At 39.1% G+C, this 20,493-nt stretch overlaps 1 protein-coding gene across 3 annotated transcripts in view; it reads right to left on the minus strand.

The window, feature by feature from the left end:
• hth (Meis homeobox homothorax) overlaps nt 1-20,493 on the minus strand; it is a 359,920-nt gene that overhangs the window by 146,653 nt on the left and 192,774 nt on the right. For all 3 annotated transcript variants that reach the window (XM_089172519.1, XM_089172518.1, XM_089172517.1), the window contains one exon: nt 13,625-13,735. In XM_089172519.1, coding sequence (XP_089028645.1) covers nt 13,625-13,735 — 111 coding nt within the window. The remainder of the gene's footprint in view (nt 1-13,624; nt 13,736-20,493) is intronic.

The raw sequence follows: 20,493 nt of genomic DNA on the forward strand, positions 1-20,493 counted from the left end.
TGATAAGTTAAATAATAATTAGAATATAATAAAAAAAATTCTAAATCTTTTTCAATGATAAATTTGTTTGATTTTAACGTCAATTTTATAAATGTTAATTACGTTTGACTCATCCCACTCAGGTGATATCAGACAAAAATGAGAAGGAAAACATGGAAGAACAAGTTTTAGCATCCAACAATAAAATCACGTATCTCGTAGAAAAGGATAGATGCATCTGCGTGGATGCATAATGGTTGCTCGTTAGAACCATCCGATCTCTCGAAGGATCGAAGTTTGAAGGGAAGTAAGAGGATAGAGGATAGGAGGAAGGTCGACGACGTGGCAGCGAATGGGCGCGTTGACGTGACTCGATGGATGCATTTTTAACGTGTACGAAAATAGCTAAAGCATCGTGAGAGAGAAAGAGAAAGAAAGAGAAAAAGAGAAAGGAGAGAGAATGATAGAGAAGGACAGGGAGCAAAGCGCAGACAAAACAGCGACAGCTGCGACAAAAACCAGCAAGACTGAAACGAAAACGACGCCAAAGAGGACGACGATTATACTTTTCTCAAACCAAATTCTTTTAATTTCTTATTTTACTTTTTTTTCTCTTCTTTTCCTAAGCTTCTTCTTCCTCTGAACCATTATTTGTTATTTACTGTCGAAATAAGACCCAAAAAAAAAAAAAAAGAAATGTGGGGAATACGTTAACACAAAAAATAAAATAAAAGGGTAAGAATAATTTTGGTTGTTGTCTTTACAGTTCGAACTTCCTTCTTTCGCAAAAGGATTAGACAAAGATAAAATAATGTCTCATGTTTTTAACTTGAGAGAACCGGTGGTAAAATAATCGTAAAATTACGGAATGTCTCGCCCACGCATGGTCTTCTTCTTTCCTTTAGCACAGCTTTTTTTTGTTTTTACATACCCTCTTACACCTACTTCACACCTATCTACATAATATATGTTTATCAGCATTCGCCCTGTTCCATTCTCCTATCTTTTTTCCTTTCTTCTTTTACTTTAACTTCGATTTTCGACGGTAGAAAATTTCACAGAATTTGGCGAGAAAAAAAACAAATGTAGAACGATGAGAATTCGATGAACGGTTTATTCGTTGGATCGTAGAGGATCATTGATCCCAACCGTGGCATCGTCCTGAACATTGAAAGATTATGTAAAAGATATTTTCGAACTGTCCGGTATCTCTTTCTTCCCCCATCTGACACGAGTGATTAATGAACACGACGAATTTATAAAAAGGGACTTCGAAAGTCAAGGTCGTTCCAGAGTACGTCACCTCGAACCCAAAGAAAGAGAGTGAGAGAAAGAAAGAAAAGGTTGTAGTTTTGCTGAGAAGATCGATCGTATTTGGCATAAATTGCTAGTTAAAATAAACATTCTTTAGTAAAAAAAAGAAGGGTAAGTTTTAGGAGGGAGAAAAGAAGGAAAAGGGAAGGGCAGGTTTTCTTCCTATTGTTTCTTTCGTCACAGCAATCTGTTGTCGGTGTTCTCGAGAGTGAAGTGCGTCCTCGTTCGGGCATCTCAACTAACCCCATTCGAAGGAGTGCACAACGGCGTGTTTCGTCTCACCGGTCCAAACAGCATCCATCCCATCCACATAGTAAGCTAGACTATTCTATCTCTCGTCTTTTTCTCTTTCTATCTTTGTCGTTCTCTTTCCGTCGAGTGTTCGGACTTCTCGAGCGACCCTCGAATCGACCCTCGGAGTAATAGCTAGCACCCTTGCTCCTGCAGGCACCCTCGAAACGTCGACAATTAGTTTCCCATTGACCTATACCGCGTGCACAGCCACCCTCCTCAGTGTAAGCTTTTCTTCGGCGAAGAATTAACGCAAACAAACAAACAAACAAACGAACGAACGAACCAACGAATGAACGACCGGCTGATGGTGGTGGTGGTGGTGGTGGGAAACGAATCTGTTTCCTGTCAGCTTTTCTAACATAAGTGCGAACAACATGAGCTTGAACACGAAGGAAAAAGTAGTCGATTTTCGAGATGAGACTCTCCTGATCGATTTATCGGACCGAAGAAACATAGATAGAAAAGAGAGAGAGAGAGAGAGTATGTGTGTAAAAAGAGCGAAGAACTCGCGCGAGCGAAGTTAATAAAGAACGACAAGCGACACCTGTTATTACTCCGGACGCGAGGTTTGATCGAACGATAGCGTATCGTTGTCCAACATTCCCTCCTTCGAAAAACACCGATCGCCTGACAAACTAACAGAGGTGCCATGTTCCAAGATGGGTAAATATATTCCTTTTCTCTCTCTCTCTTCCTTGGATCGAAGACGCCTCCAAGTCGGAGGAAGCCACGACCTCATTATCGAATCGTCGACACGATCGAAGATACGGCTCGTAGTACAGTCACAGAAAAAGGAAAGAGAACAAAAATAAAATAGGAAAGAAAAAGAAAGAGAGAAAGTTGGTATGCGTGTGTAAGAGTTGGTGTGTCACGTCCGACAGGTAGAAGAGATAACATAGCACACGCGCGCACATAACCACCACCACAACCATCATCATCCACCATCTTTGGTCCTCTTCTTCTTCTTCATCTTTCTTCTTCCTCTTCTTCTTCTTCTTCTACTTCTTCTTCTTCTTCTTCTTCTTCTTCTTCTTCTTCTTCTCTGTGGTTGTAATTAAACACGAGGAAGCTGCTGGAATAAAAGTCGAGTGGCACCGCTAATTAACGATGCCGAGGTGTTGAAATCGAGTCGCAGTATTTCACAGCTCTCGCTGGACGCCGGTGACTCGCTTTAAGACCTCGACGAGAAACTTGCGAAAGAGAGAGAGAAAGGGAGAGAAAGAGAGATAGATAGAAAAGAAAAGAAAAAGAAGATAAAAGGAGTATAGATTCTCCGGACACGGAGAACTAATAGGGCGGGGTGAGAAACAAGCCGGCAGAAAGATAAGAGTGCCCGACTGGACTGGCATAATAATTTGTGTCGCATCTTTTTCTCTCAAACTCTGTATGGAATTGAGAAAGAAGGATAGAAAGAGAGAAAGAGAAAAGTGGTATACGTTGGCGGAAGAACTCGAAAGAGGGAAACGTGTCTCAATTAAAAGCGTCCAAGTGTACGATCAAAAATTCCACCATTTGCAATGAGAAACTAAATTTTATTTATTTCCCTCTCTCTCTCTCTCTCTCTCTCTCTCTCTTTCTAGTTGCACGTATTAGGTAGATCGAAAATGGACTTTTTTCTTCTTTTAAATGTAAAAATGTGAAGATCATTAAAAATGAATGAATTGATACGTAATTAAGGGGATCATTTTTGCTAAGAATATTAATACAATCGTTTTATAAACGAGTAAAACTTCGAGCATCTTTTCTATGGGATTGAAATAATGGATATTATAAGAATAAAGTTGTGCAATAGGCGTAGGACAAACGAAACGCAATTAGCGAGTATAAGGTACTACTTTCCTTTTCTACCTTCTTCATTAAAAGCTTTCTTTTCTACATCCAATTCCTTTTTTTTTCTATTTTTGTTCCTTGACTACGAAATATACGTGCAACTTCTTCTCTTCGTTTTGCTTATACGAACACGTTTCTCTCTTATTAATATTTTTCCTCTCTCTTTCTCCACCCTATTCACCTTTTATCGTTGTTCAACGATGGCGGTACGCTCATTGTACTCCGACACAATAATAATTGCGCTAATGATCGAGCTCGAAAAGCGCTTCGTAATCGGACGGTCTCTCTCGACCACACACTCGTGTGTCTATCTAACTACGAAACACGTTAACCAAAAAAAGAAAAAAGAAAAATAAAGAACGAACGAATGGAAACTTCCTCTAACCCCCCAACTAATGATCTTTGATTGTCACAAAACCGTACAATTTTAAATAAACAAATAAACAACAATGAAAAAATACGTTTCACGTGTACAACATAGAGGAGATTAATTTCGTTTAAAACAAAAAAAAAATAACATGAAAAATAAAAGGAAGAAATGAGAGAAAGGGGATAGAAAAAAAAGGAAAAAAGAAAGAAAGTAGGAAAAAAAAAGAAAAAAGGGTTGAGAGTCCGAGGTCGCAGGGGCGGATTAAAGGGAGTCGCGTGTGTGGAAAGCCGGCGGCGGTGAGAACGCACGTAGGAAGCGGTAGAATACGGCGTGCACGGGGCACTCTCTTCATTTCCAGGCTGTCACGAGCAGAAGAAGATTCGGGCTGCGTTTGACAGCCGCAGGGTCTGGATTGGGTGCCGGTGGTGGTGGTGATGGTGCTGGTGGTGGTGATGGTGATGGTGCTGCTACCGCCGTTCCAGGACCGTACGTTGGGAGAGCTACGTGCAGGGGCACGCTCGAGGTGAACCAGAGGTGGAGGTGGAGGAGGTTGAGGTGGAGAAAGACAGAGAGGGCTGAAACGATGCGCTGTTACCACGACGAAGCAGCAGCACCCTTCTTCCTACTTCCACTTTTTCTCTCTCTCTCTCTCTTTTTCTTTTTCTCTTTTTTCTTTCTGTTTCCACAATGTTTCCTATCTCTGTCTCAGAGAGTTTCTTTTTAAAAGGATATCGTCTCTTTCTCAAATTCTTTCTTCCCCTTTTAACGTTCACATCCAACCACCCCTTTTTCCCCTACAGTCAAATTCACGTTTTAATTATTTCTCTGTCCCTAGATCTGTCCCTCTCTTTCCGAAAAGAAGAAGAAATAGAATCTACAACGATTTTTCTTTCTCAACTCGATCGAGGAACGAGAAGGGGAGGGGTTTTTTTTTTGTTTATCGTAAAAGGTAGATGAGAAAAAAATGACGGTAAATTATTAGAGAAAGAAGGATGGGGTGCGTCGATCATGCAAAGTGCCGTCGATTACGTCGCGAGAAACGATCGTAATCGGTAAACCGCTGTGGTAGGATAAGGTTGGTCCACGTCCCGGTGAACGATAATGAGGGGTTGTATCGAAAGACCGTGACTCGATTCGAACGAACGAGCAACCTAGCAAGCACTCGTTTTGTTCGATTATTAGACGTGCACGCAGCGAATACGTTCTCATTCTTTTGAAAGTAAAAAAAAAAAGAAAAAGAAAAAGAAAGCAAGGAGGCACTCAAACTTAATCTCGAGTTATTACATCGTGAAGCTCACGATCGACGTTGGATGATCACGTTACGGTTATGAATAAGAAAACAAGTCACGTTCTCAGTAGGAATAAAAGGGTATAGGACAAAAATTCACTCTCTTCAACGTGATGAGACCGGAATAAGAAAATTGTTATAACGATAATATATAATATAATTGTGTATTATGAATTATCGTTCAAAAGGCAGGTCGTACTTAATGTTACTATTATAGTCAAGATAAAAAAAGAAGAAGAAGAAGATTATAACGGAGAACGATCCAAGGTAGTAGTACCATTACCAACAGCTGCTCTACTAACACCTTTCTATGACGTACTACTACTTCTCGAATTTCATATTTCGAAAAATATCGCGCAGCTCCGTGGCACCGTAGCGACACGACACCCGACATGCTGCTGCTATACCTTGGACACATTATTTTTCGATAAAAGTATAAGAAAGAGAGTTGAAATTTCTCTAGTCGGTAAAAGTCTGGATGGAAACACGAAGGTACACGAGCAGCGAGTAAGTTTCGAGAGCAAGGACGTCGACGATGGTGCTGGTGGTGGTGCTGGTGGGTACGGGGTGAGAGAGTAAAGCGCAGATGCAGCGACGGCTGCTGTTTAATATCGGAGTCGCACATGGGCATACTCTCTGAGACACATTTCACTAATATTGCAGCCAACCAGTAGACCGAATGTGGAACCAGATAGAAAGAGAGAGAGAGAAAGAGAGAGACATCGTTACACACACACACACACACATATACATATACAATCACACATTTTACATATCTCTCGGAGTATTAATATATTCAACACGTATGAATATTGCGAAGAGAACGAGACGGAGATGAAAAGGGATGTGCATGTATATGTATATATACATATAGAAATATATATATATATATATACAAATGTATATATGAAATGTAAAAGACAGAGAGAAAGAGAGAGGAGAGAGAGAGAAGCTGTACTCTCAGCGGCTAAACCATTGTGCCTATCTTGAACTTCATGAAATCTGCAGTCGGCCCTTCTCTGTCTCTCTCCCTCATTCTACCCTTCTATCTCTCATTGTTCAGCGGCAGAGCTTTGTGCTTTGTGCCTCGTGTAACTCCGGAACTATTTCCGTGCCTTTGAATAAGGAACTAATGAATGCGGTCCAAAGCTGCCAGCACGGACCGCGTACATTTCGCGAGACTCATCATTCTTATCGTCTACCACTCTCTTTCCCTCTTTTAAACTCTTTCCTAAACGATATGTAGGTATATATATATAGTATCGATATATTCTTCTTTACAAATGAAGAAAAATAAATTATTATAACCATTTGTATTTTCTAACAAAATTAACAGTTTACGTAAGAATATTTTTACAAGTTATAAGGGGTTGCATCTTCATTTTTTTTTCATAAACAATAAAACGTCCATAAAAACCATGTTAACAAATTGGTAAAACAAAGATTCATAAGAACGCATTTGGATATTAACAAAGCACAATTATTTTAAATAAAGGAATGGTATGTTAACAAATTGGTAAAAAAAAGATTTATAGAAACGCATTTGGATATTAAACAATTTCCGATATGATATTAAAATGAGACATCCTGTATTATATCTAGGAATATAAAGATAAGCTTTAGACACGGTAAGAGGTGAATTTTCATCCGTTAAATGGAACATCGACGATCGGTTTCCCGATAGCATTCTCGTCTTCGTTTCACCCTCCTCTTTCATCCACCCTCCCATTTCCCTTAAGTCTCTTCCGCTAGCTTTGACTACGCGCGCAGCAAGCGGAGTTTCGAGCGGGACGTTTTCGAACGAAGCGTTTTCTGCCTCCATGGGAACCAATTATCCTCCCACTATCTCTTTCTCTCTCGATCTTTCAGAGAATGGCTGCCCCTCTGGGCAATAGTTGCTGGTATGCGATCTTTCTCTCTCTCTATCTCTCTCTCTCTCTCTCTGTCTCTCTTTTTCTCTCTCATTCGTTCAATCTGTTCTCTCGTACGTGCAAAAGGCCCACCGTGATTGTGTGCAAACTCGCGACAGAAAAGTTACGTACGTGAATACGCATATGTGCGTATACCTCAACTACATGTCCCGAGAAAAGAGATAGAGATAGAAGATGGAGATAGGAGATAGATAAAAGAGAAAGAGAAAAGGTCGGTGATGGATCGTCCAATCAGTGCCAGGAGATAGAACGCGAGAGAGAAAGAAAGATGGAAGGAATAGATGGAAGGAAAGAAAGAGAAAGATTCATCCTCTTCTTCTTCTTCTTCTTCTTTTTCTTCTTCTTCTTCTATTCCAGCTATGGTTGTTGCGTCTACTTGCTCGATGAGAGTAGAAAAGGAATAAAGAAGGAAAGAACGAGGAAGAGAAAGAGAGGGTCACTGTCGGGTCGGTATTCTACTAATCGAAGAACACGAGCTCTGGGCTGGCCCTTCACGAGATTACACGAGAAAATTTTACCTTTCCTCTGACAACTTTTTTCTTAATTTATAAAAAAAAAAAAAAACCCTCTTTTCTTCTTCTTCTTTTTTTTTTCTTTATATGGAGAAATGAAACTATTGTTGTATGATTATTCAAGAATCGTGTTATTCGATTCCAACGTTTTCTCTCTCTCTCTCTCTCTCTCTCTCTCTCTCTCTTTTTGTTTGACCCTACCTCGACGTTTTCGGATTATCCGTGCGTCGTCGATTTCGTCGATGAATTATGGATATCGAAGAATGTAGACGTTCAAACCGAGGTCTGCCTTCTACATTAGCCAAACGGACTGTCAGCGCTGAATAAACGAGCGAGTTTCCCCGACGAGTCGAGACTCGTCAATTTGTCCGTTAGAGGTTTCTCTTTCATTCATGAGTTGAAATATTCTACGAGAGGATTCACCGCCACCCTCCCCCCCCCCCACCACCTTTTAGGAATCGAATGCATTCAAAATGAAAACAAAAATTCAAAGAATTATAATGATCGAGTTTAAATTAGGTCTTTCGTATTTTCGATACGCAAGTTTTCATTGGTAAACGTAAAACGAATCGAACGAACGTTTTAGATGTTTGATGCATTGAAGAAGAAAAAGAAGAAAAAGAAAAGAGGAAGAGGAGGGGAAACTATGGTCGAAAGGGTCGAAGCTGAGGGTCGCGAGCCGCGAGCTTGAACATCGTTCAAATCACCGCACACAATGCCATGTGGGGTGGGCTTTGAAAGACAGAAACAGAGAGAGAGAGAGAGAGAGAGGGAAAGAGAAATACGGTTTACGGATCGAGTGTATTTCTGCTGGTTCGGTTACAACGAATGTTTGGGTAAGATCTTTTCCAATGGCGTAAATATTTCGCGTATGGCAGACGATTCCAAGTACGATAACATTATCCAACTAAGATTAATAAATAAAAACACAATAAAATATGGTGATTTTTCTCGAATAATAATAATAATCATAATAAATCGTACGTGTAATACTCAACATTTGTTGTCGAATAATAAATTCAATCTAGATTAGATTTTCTTTAGCAATATACGCTAAATTAAATGTAAATCCAATACGACGTGCATAAATTCTTATGAACAAAAAAAAATAAAAAAAAATAAAAATGAGATAACAAAACGAAGTAGTAAGAAAACTGAAAGTTTTCTGTTCATAAATCGAACGCAATCTATCTCTTGCGTAAGATATCTTCTTCTTATTCTAACGTATAAGAAAAATAGGAAAAAAAAACCACGCGATCATCAACGAGAACAACCAGTCCTCCTCATTCGTGAAGAAACGGAAAGGAGACAAAAAAGATACGTGTATATATGTATATATATATATAAAGAACGATGGAAAAAGTTCTATTTCTCTGAGCCGATATCTCGAGATACGATGACCTATGTTATCGTTGACGTCAATCTCGAGTCGAGTCATATCCGAAAGTCCGTTTGAAAAAAAAAAAAAAACGGAAAAAGAAAAAACTGCTCTCCCCCTCCTTCACCCCATCGTCCCTAGAACCATCCATCCCTTTCCCCTCGAAACGATCACGACTACGCCAATGCGCGACGAGTAGGACGTAGAAAGAGAGACGAAAGGCTGCCACAGAGAATAGAATAGAAGAGAATAGAAAGAGAAAGAGAGGATGGCTAACAATGGCTGCCAACCAAAACATCCGATAAATCTAACTAGCCCGGACCTCAAGTCCCGAGGGGTTTTAAACTCTCTCACCCTAAACGCCGACGCGGACGCGCAACCCTTACATTACGCTACACTCAGGGAAAAGGGTGGCACACCGTAAGCCCACCACCATCAACAAAACACATACATACGCACCTCTCGAGTGAGGTTTCTAGGGTGAGTCTATGACATGTGAGCCCACGAAAAAGCGAGAGAATTTCTCCTTCGATTTCTCACTCTCTCCTATCTCTCTGTTTCATTGAAAACCCCTTTTTTGAGGTAGAAAGGACCAAGGTTTTCTAACTAACGAGATCACGAAAAGGGACACGTGTGTGGATGAGACCAGTTTTGTGGTCGTGTACCCGATCTCTCTCGAATTTGTTTCGCGGCCTCGTCCTAATTCGTTTGCTCTCTCTCTCTCTCTCTTTCTCTCTGTGTGTTTGTGTTTCACTCTTTTAAAGCTTGATGATCTCTTTTCTGGCAATCGAATGGAACACGAGCATTCAGGGTGTCGTCGGTACGTAAACTCTCAACGTTATGGTCCACCTCCTCCACCTCCTACTCCTCCTCTTCTTTTCTCTCTGCGAATATCTTTAGAGGAAAATAAAATCGTTCGAGTTAAGATCGACCTGGTTTTCGTTTCTTTTTTATCGACGAAATAAGAAACATTTGGATGTTGTTCGAATACATACGTACGTGTTCCTATAACTCGAAATAACATAAGAGAGTGTGAGGGAGAGAGAACACTGCGTGTGTGACTCTCCTTCTTTTCGTAATAATAAATGGTGAGACGAAAATATGTCGTCGGAGAAGCGAGAAAACGTAGGCGAGTAAGCAAGCATGCATTCACGCATAAACACACACGTGTTCACGCACGAGTATAATACAAGAAACTCGATTCTCTTTCTCAAGAAAAAGAGAGAGAGAGAGAGAGAGAGAGAGAGGGAGAGACATATCAAAAAATCGTACGAACAAAAATCATGATGGTATGCGTGAAATTTTATAAATTTAACTAAAACGTAGGAATACTTTTTATTTTTCTCGATAGAGTTTAGGATATTTACGTCAATCGTCGTATGGCACATGCGTGATGATCATCCGTCCTAAGAGATAATTTATTCCTTGTCAGGATTATAAAATTAGTCGTTTATAGCGTATTATAATGTATCGAATTTTAATGGTTCTCTCTTCTCCCCCCACATTGAATGTGTGTTCATAAATCTTTCATCAACTCATATGTTACATGAAATGAATATATGATCCTCGTAATTGGTAGTTACGGCTGATTGTAAAAATATTACAGAAATGCCATTGTGATTAAATTTTCCTTTTTTTTTCTTTTGTTATTTTTTATTTTTTATTTCTTCTTCTTTCTTTTTTTTCTGGATAATCACATTTGATTAATGAATTAATTAGAATAACGTCGATCAATGTGGTTGAGTAAATTAATGTTTTTTTTTCTTTCTTTCTTTTTTTCGTAGACGTAATAACTCGTGACTTTGACTACTTTTAAAATCATTCGTAACCTATTTAATTATCAACTCACGTCGTAATTCTTACTTTCATTTTATAGTTACGATCAACGTCTATAGTTTTATAAATCTAATAAAATTCGTTTAAAGAAACTATGACATAAAGAAAAAAAAATTGGGAATATTAACGAATCATAATAATTAATCGAAATTGATATGGTACACTCTCTAGCATTAGCATGAATTATAATAATTCTTGATTCTTGAACGAATGATCGTAAATGAGTGAAACAACTTCGAAACACACACACACACACATACTCATCGAAAGACAAGAAGGTTGAGAGGTATGGAATAGTTAGAGGGATTATGGTCGAGAAATATTAGCTAAGACTTACATGGATAATCTTATGAAATCGAAATAACCGATTGGAAATAAATAATTATATATATATACATATATACATATATGTATAAATATCACATTCGAACAGATTTCTACAAATATTTCAAAAGGATTACAAATTTGTATAACATTTACGGTATTAATTTTGCAATCGATGATTTTGTGAAGCGAGAGAGAGAGACAGAAGGATCTTTAACGGGAATATCTCATACAATTTTCAAGAATCTATAATCTGAACATCTGTAGAATTAAATTATTATTTAAATGAATATCAGAATATCAGAAACTAACCGTATATTTTCTCTTTAATGCTAAACGATTTATCTACTTATATAAGATCACAAAATTATTATAACAAAACGACATGAAAAGAAAAGAAGAGAAAAAAGGTGCAATTAGATTAAATTCAAGATATTCATTTCAGAAGATGAATGAGTTTGATCAATAAACCAATTAAACAAAAATTGATAAAAATAATTTTGAAAAATAACGTACACAGCTTACAAAAATAATGAAACCGGAGGAGGAATCAGAAAGAAAGGAAGATGAAGGAATAAAGAAAGAAGAAAAAAAAGGATGAAGAAAGGAAGGAAGGAAGGAAGGAAGGAAGAAAGGAAGGAGGGTTTTCGTTCGGGTAGAGTAGAAGCGGTCTTTCTCCTCCTTGTTCCGTCCCTCCTCTTCGTCCTCCTCCTCCGGGATCGGCCGTGACTCGCGCGTTCCGTGGGCGGAAGGAAGAGGAGCCAGCAGACGAGAGGAGAACGAGGAGACTCCAGAAAGAGGACAGACAGGTCGGCCCGAGAGAGGAACTCGCGGCTGCCATGGTTACCGTCGCAATCCCGCCTCGCCTCGTTGCCATGGAAACGCCACACGTCTCTCGCCCTCTCAGTTTCTCTCTCACACGCACATATACACACACACAGAGAAAGAGAGTGAGTAGAGAGAGAGAGAGAGAGAGAGAGAGAGGACTAGTACGGCAACCTTCTCTTCTTCTCTTTGCACGGGCAGAAGGACCATTCTCTCTCTCACTCACTCTCTCATCCTTTACCTTTCGAAAGAGAGATGGATATATATATGTGTGTGTACTTATACTTACGCAGGAGGATAGGATGAGAAAGAAAGAGGAAGATAGAAGATAGGTGCGCATGCGCATGCCATATATATTTCCCCGTCTTTTCGTGATGAACCTTTAGGTACCCGTCGGAATGGCCCGATTACTCATTCGATTACTTATCAACGAGAGAAAGTGCTCATTCTCTATCCTACTTATTTCCCCCTTTTCTTATTTCTCTAAGTTTCTTCAAAAGATTCCCCAAATTTTTCGTCGCGACTTTTCTTCTTTTTTATAATCTACTGTCATGGATTAGTAATCAAAGACAGACTAGTAGAATAAAAGAAAAATATGTATTTAAACATTAGATAATTAAGATGATGATCAGTTCAATTAATAAAAGTGTGGGTATCTTTTGAACATTGTATTTGAACCCATCAAATTGACAAATCACGTAAAACGCTCAAAGTGTGTATTCCTATGAGATGATATACAAAAAAATGTGTGTATAAAAAAAAGAAACTATGGAAATAAGTAAAACCCAGTTCCCTCCCGATGGGTCGAATCTATCAAGCGAACCTTCGTCGCAATTACGAAGTCGGAATAATGATCATTATTTTCGTGCGATAGCAGCTGCTGCTGCTGTTGCTGCTGCTGTTTTTGTATTATACGTGTGCGTCACCGTGCTCGAGAAATGAAAGAGAGAGAGAAAAGAGAGAGACACAGACATATAGATAGAAAGAGAAAAAAAAGAAAGAGAGAAAGAGAGAGAGAGAGAGAGAGAGAGACAGAGGTGTAAGCGCCCTGTTTTATAAGCCCCGATTCTGATTGGCCGTCGCGTCAGCCGATATCAATATTTATTCAACGCGGCGAATGCTCGAGGCACGATTAAAACTTGTTTATGCTACGTTCGCGATTCGCTCCTCCCATCGTTGTGCCTGTGCGTGTACAACTCGCCCTCCTTCTCTTCTTTTTCCTCGTCAACAAGAATAAGAGAGATAGAGAAAAGAGAGAGAGAGAGAGAGAGAGAGAGGTCTCTTTTGCATATAGGTATTACTACGTACACCTACGCCTCCCCCTTTTTTTCCCCCAACCGTCTTTTTCCTATCTCGTCGAACGTACGTGCAAACTAGCACTGATAATATTCCCATGATTAATGGCATCGAAACGGAGAGTGTTCACGCGCGCGAAAAAATGTCGTTAAGTGTACCAAGATGTATGTATGTATGAATGTATAGAAGTTTATGTGTGTTGTTCATATAGGAATACGAGTTTCATATATACATATATAGTTAACTCTTTCTATCTAACTTGCGAGGGTTGATTGAGATTGATACCAAGCTGTTTCTTCAGGGTGGCTTGTTAACTTAGCTTTTGATATGCTTCAGATACCCCTATGTATTTTATATATGTATACATATATATATATATATAGATGTGGGTGTGTTAATATGTATATACATTTGAATGCACATTTTTTTGGTTTCTTATAAACTTACCGGGACTGCCGAGGAAGACGGAGGAATAAAGGACCCCACGACGCGCAGCATCGCTCGCCACTCTTTGCGCATCCGGCGGCGAACTCCATTCTCTACGCGGACACCATTTTCCTGTTTCAAAAAAATTAACACAATTTTATTATTATTATATATCCTTTTTTATCTTTCAAAAATATTTTTATTATCGATAATTTTGTATTCATTGATTTGCATCAGAGAGTAACCAATATTATTTTATTACATTTTTTTTATCCCTTTAGAGATTAACCCCTTTGAATATATGTAGATATTTTTATCGTGAAATTATTTATTAGATGATAGTTAAAAGAGCTGGATAAATGAAATCATTAGTAAAGCTTGAAATTAATTACCAATATATTTTATTCAACGTAAACAACACGTACGTTCACATCGGAGTCTTGTAGAAGAAAGAAACACGAGATCATCTTATAGCTTAAGCAATCTCACGGTCACGTGATACACAAACACACAAACACATCATAAGAGAGGATTCTTCTATGTTTGCCTCGCACTCACACACTTATTTACATTAACATATTGAACTTGGTTTAAACTTGGCGAAATTCAAAATAAATTTATCATATATTCTAATGAAAGATATCAATTGAAACGTATTGATGAAAGAACAAACAAACAAAAAAGTAGGTGACGAAAATGATATAACTTCGTTTAGTTTCTTTCGTCCCTCCTCCCCACCCCGTATACACCGAGAACCGGAAACAATAAAGTCGTGATAAAAATAATTGAATAAGCGCCGCAAAGAGCACGTCCGATTACAGAGCGTTATTCGTTCGATCGTTTATCCGCCTAACGGTGCAGCACGATAAATGCATCGCGCGCTTATCCGCGAACGAGCGAAAGTCCGATAAAAAATTTATTATCACGGAATAAACTCCGAAGCGACGTGCTGTAAAGTAAATAGAAGTTTGCTCGCGTATGCAAGAGAGAAAAAGAGAGAGAACGAGACAGAGAGAGAGAGAGAGAGAGAGAGAGAGAGAGAGAGAGAGAGACAACATTTGCTTTTATCTCCAAATTTATATTCGGGGACTACACGAAACGTAAGTTTAATCGACTTCTCTTTTTTAATGGACGTTCGCGATGAGATTCGTGAAAAAAAGACTCGTGATCGTAACATTTCGATTAAAATAAATAAAAAAATATAGTTTATATTATTCCAACAAACTAACCAATACTTTGTGAATAATCATCACTGTCATTAACTTTATTAAGTCTTATATAATTTATAATAATAATTATTATTATTATTGTCTACTAAAGAAAAGATAGAAGAGAGACGAGAAGGTAAGTGCAATTTTCCGGATGCGAAAATAGGAAAAGGCGTCTACTTTATTTCCACGTAGATCCCGAGCGAATGAGGATACACGGTAAGAAAGGGTGCCACCGTACGGGATAAGAGTAAGCCACGGAGCGAAGTAATTTCGCAAGGAAGAGAGAGTGAGAAAGAGAGAGAGGGGAAAGGAAAAGGTCTTGCTGGATGAGAGAGGATATAGTCTTATCTCTGGAATATACCCTCCTATCTCTACCCCTTCCCTTTTCTTCCCTTACTCACTCATTCTCTTCTATTTCTATGAAAATTATATCCTTAATACGTTCGCTACCACATGTCACTTAGTTAGACACGTACGATGTAGCAACATTTCTTGTGACAAGCCGATGTCTCAAATATACACACACATACACATATATATATATATATTTAACATTAAACATGGGAAAGTATTATAAAAAATAAAAAAAAAATCCAATTCCCTTCGTGAATGATGGAATGCATGAAGGAGCGTCTTTATTATTCCATAATTCTCTTAGAAAACATTGATTAGATGGTCCGAAGAAAATGATAGGCCCTTAAAACTCGGTTGTTGCGGTTAAAGTAGGTGGGACAATTCGTGGTCGAGGGTAAAATGACGGGTTATGGCGATTATTTTTGAATCACCGGAGGCAAACATAACAGCATAAGTACAACATATGGATGATAGTAACTTGTTAAGAGAAAATCTATCTAGCACCATATGTGGTATGATTTTACGTAAGATATGTGAACTGTTAACACTCTATTGAATAAAAATAAAGACACACACATAGATGCAACTATTCTTAGTTTGATCGAACAGGAAGGTAACAACTGATATCGATGTGGTGTCTGTTTTTACACTTCTCTTGAAGGAAGTTTCAATATTCTGTCTCCTTTTTCTATATATATATATATACATATGCATATCTTTTTCTATCTGGTATTAGGTATATACAACGTCGAGACGAAAGAAAGAAATAATATATCAGGATTATATTCGAAGACGTTTCTTCGTCTGGTTGGACCAGTACGAGCACGCCGACCGTGCGTCACCGCTATTTCGAGATTCCACTGAACGAGTAGAGAAAAAAAAAAAGAAAAAGAAAGAGAAAGATAGAAAGAAAAGAAAAGAGAGATACTTTTGTATACCTGTAGTAAGAATCCTAGGGCGATGAGAAAAGATTTATAAGCGTTCGGAGACAGCTTGTAATCATACGCTTTGGGCCCATTAACCCCACGAGTTTTGATTTACCGTGGGAAAATATGAAAAATCTTTCTATTCTCTAGCGTAACGTAAGTAAGCAAGCAAGCATGTATGTATGTATGTTAGTAAGTAAGTAAGAGTCTAAGTACTTAGATATATCTCTCAAGAGACTCATACAAAATTCTTCCAACAATTATTCTTGATATATTGAAAATAACGATAATAAGGGTGTTTAAATTCGATCATAAGTTTGAAAATATTTTCTTATTAAAATTGCCAATTTAAAATCGGTCTTTTACTGCACGCGAGTAAGTTTTTAAATAGTATTTCTCGTCTTTTAAATCGTAAGGATTCTTTGGAATAACCAATTGATGAAAGAGAAAGAAAGAGAGAGAGAGAGAAGAAAAGAATTTGAAGAAAGAAAAAAAAAATAAGAGAATAAAGGGGATTGAGAAAGAGAAAGAATTAAGAGGGTGGAGAGGGAGAGAGGGAGGATTTGCTAAGTGGCATCAAGTGAGACGTCTCTTTTGAACGATCGCCGTGGCTAAATTGCGAGTTAACTTCGGTCTACGGGTTCGCGTGTTCGCGACAGTCATGCCACGCGCCCGAGTCATGTAGAAACCAAGACCAAGACCAAGAAGAAGAAGAAGAAGAAGAAGAAGAAGATGAGGAGGAACGGAACGGTCGAACGGTCGGGATGGATAGCAGCACGATGACCACGTCATCATCGTCCAAGCAACCCGACTATCGCTTTACTTTTGCATCCGAATATCCAACTTGACGTTTATAAATTGAAATGTAATTCGACTGGCACGCGACCGACTTCTTCTCTGACTTTTTTCTTTCCTTCTATCCCGTTCTTTTCCTTCGGATTATTCATTTTCCTATTCCCTAAATGATACACGACGAAAATCCAAAATTTAAATGGTTTATGTATTGACACATGCGTGTCATTAAATATTGGCTGGAAAATGACTTGTGTAAATTATATTGATTTAAGTTTCAAAGACAAAATTTGGTACAAAAAAAAAACAAACCAGGTATGCACAAATGTCCCTAAACCTAGTTTAATAGAAAGATTTAGGTAGTACTCAATAATCTTCTCAATAACCCTATCAGAAAGAGAGATAGAGAGAGAGAGAGAGAGAGAGAGAGAGAGGTTGCTTCCTTGATATAAATAAATCAATATAACTTGCTTTCACCCTCAGACGCCGCCCTCTTTCGCCGTAAGGAAGTGACGTATGAGGCTCACATCTTCAAGACGAGGGTTGAGGAGGCAAGCCTGTTATTTCACAGTTAGGCTTGTCCTCCATCTCTCTCTCTATCTATCTGTATCTTTCTTTCTCTTGGTCCTATTCGGTCCCTAGTCCCGAGACCTGCGTTTCCAGTGGAGCACGAGTCCCACGGGAAGCTTTTGTCCTCGAGCTGTAAGCGACTTCCTGACAGGCCAAGTTTGCACCTGCTCTCCTTCTAGTTTCTCTCTCTCTCTCTCTCTCTCTCTCTCTCTCTCTCTTTCTCTTTCTTACTATCTAACGATCTATCTTTCCTTTTCTATCCTTTTCTTCTTCTATCTATCTATCTATCTATCGATCTATCCTTCTTAAGCTCTATCTCTCTCTCAACCACCCACCACCACCAGCACCGATGTTGCAGACGCATAATTTATTCGAGGTTGGCACCCTCTTTCTATATTTTCTTTCTCTCTTTATTTAGGACGAAAGTAATCCTCAGATCAGCGATCGGGGATAAACGAACGGGCGTTGAAATTATTTTCTTCTCGCAAGATTAGCTAGGTAAAGCGGATTTGACATTTTTTTTTTTTTTTTTTTTTAAATCAACGGAGAAGTAAAATAATATAAAAATAAAACGAATAAGAGAGAAATGTTTCAAACGTAAACGTAAGCGTCATTTTGTCTTTGGTAAGAGACAAAATGAAAGAAGATGAACGGAAGAAGAAGAATAAGAAGAAGAAGAAGAAAACGGGAGGTGGCCTCCTCGCAGATGTTCGAGGAGAGTCGAGTGATTAATGACGACCGATAAACGTAATTTGTTGCGGGACCGCGGCTCGTTCGCTCGGCTCGTCTTTCGAATTCAAATAGATAAACAGGACGCGCCGGTACTCCGTAACGAGCGCCGCGCGAAAGGATCGAATTCTCTCGCCGGCTGCTGTCCACACAGAGAATCCGAGAGGACAACTCAAAAGAGAGAGAGAGAGAGAGTACTCGAGCATAGTAATTAATTGTATGCAGCACGCCGCGCGATTTTCGCTATCTCGCCGACTCGGTCTCGAGTGTGTAACCACCTGACTTTCTCTCTCTCTCTCTCTCTCTCTCTCTCTCTCTCTCTCTCTCTTTTATTACTTCTCGTGAACAAAGATTCTTCTTTAAACTAAAGTCATTCCTTTTTTTTGTATCTCTTCTTAGTTTCCAAATAAAGTATTGGAATTATTAAAAGAATATGTTTATTTTTTCCCCTCCTGGTAGGTTTTCTTACTCGGAATTACACAACCCATTGGTTTACATTAACGAGCGAATAGTAGCGTACAAGAGACATAATTGTAAACGAATTGGTGGGACTTACTTAATTGCTCAGGTATTAAAAAGTATGGACGATTACGATAAGCGTCAAACGTGGAAAGCATGGCGCATTAGCGAATGGAATAAAGATAAGAATGAACGTTTCACGTTCGACTGGCAAGCTGCGCTTGCGTACACACATATATGAAAGAGAGAGAGAGAGAGAAAGAGAGAAGTATAGGTTGGCATTTGGAGTCGTACGGACGCACGATTACCATTAAACGCGTAATGGCAAGAAGCGCGTAATGGAAACGGTCGAAGGGCCCGCTCTCCGTACCGAAGATAAGATCGAACAAAGGTGTTAACGTAAATTCAACGACGACAGCTGAGAACAGTGGACATTGCGTATGTAGTAATACGTATATCTATCTATATACCTAACTACCTAACTACCTACCTACCAACCAACCAACCAACCAAACGTACCAACGAACGAATGAAACGTGTGCAAAGTTGTACATACTCTCTCTCGTACGAATGCGAACTTCCTCTATAAAACGCAAATTCGCAATTAACACTCTTTCTCGATGGCGTTGGTGGCGTCCAACTCCAAATTTACATTGGCACTTAACGCCGCGAGTTGCAATTCGACCCTCCACACCACAATCACCAACAATTCCCGTAGCTTTTCTTTACGAATAATTTCGCGAAATTTTTGTGTTTTTTTTTTCTTTTTTATCAAAAAACCCAACTATCTTTGCTAAAAGGTTACGATTAACGTTGACGCGTGAATTAATTGTTATTAAATGACATTATGCTTGGTGGTTTTAATATTTTACTTAGTTTTCTTTTTCTTTTATTGTTGAATTTTAACGCGAGAAAATTGAAATTCATTTAAAACGAGAAATAAATTGACAACTATTCTCGATACGAATCTTCACCCACATTTGTACATGCAACCCTTCTATCTACACGTACGTATACTTATATATACTTACCAACCCTATATATTTTCTATTCGAATTGAAAACGATTATTATTTCGATTGTATAGATTACAACGAAATAATTCGATCGCGAAATCGTGCATCGAGCGCAATTACACGCCGACGAATCGGAACGTAGCAAGTTATCGAAACGGCTCCAATCGGGCGAATCTAACGAATGCTCGCGGGGATAAATATTAATGATATCGCGAACGAAACGATATCAATTACGATTTACAATGGAATCCCGGTCGGCCATGTTTCCCGTTTGGAATAAAACCCCATCGTAAATCCGCCCTTCGAACGTCCAAACTCGGAGCATCCGAAGGATCGGCCAGGCGTAACGAGTGAAATAGGTGGATGTGGTAGAGAAAGAAGAAGAGTTGGAGGTGGAGGACGTAGTAGAAGCTGAGGAATCACGGACGGTGACGTCAGTCTCGTGACACGCGTTGGTTTAATTAGCGCTACAATTCCGAGTCGGTCTGTGCGTAGTAGTTGGTTGGAAGGAGAAGAGGAACGAAGGAGAAATAGGTGGAGAGGAAGAGTTGAAGAGGAGGAGGTTCCCAGGCATGGTCCTCCTCTCTTTCTGGCACTCTGCCTGCCGACCTACGACCCGCCCCCGGGACCCCAGGACCACGTTCTCCGAATTACCGCTCCCGTCGCTGCAACACCGTTGCACTTAGCGTAAATTCACGGAGAATCGACGGTGCTTGACGTTACCGAACCCTTCGACCATCGACTCTACCTTTCTCTCTCGCTCTCTCTCTCTCTTTCCCTTTGCTATCTAGTATTACTATATCTTCTCCATTCCAAACGAATCGAACGTGAATT

Source organism: Polistes dominula, unplaced genomic scaffold (assembly GCF_049000335.1).
Source record: "Polistes dominula isolate Pdom_NZ unplaced genomic scaffold, Pdom_raw_medaka contig_74, whole genome shotgun sequence".
NCBI lineage: Eukaryota > Metazoa > Arthropoda > Insecta > Hymenoptera > Vespidae > Polistes > Polistes dominula.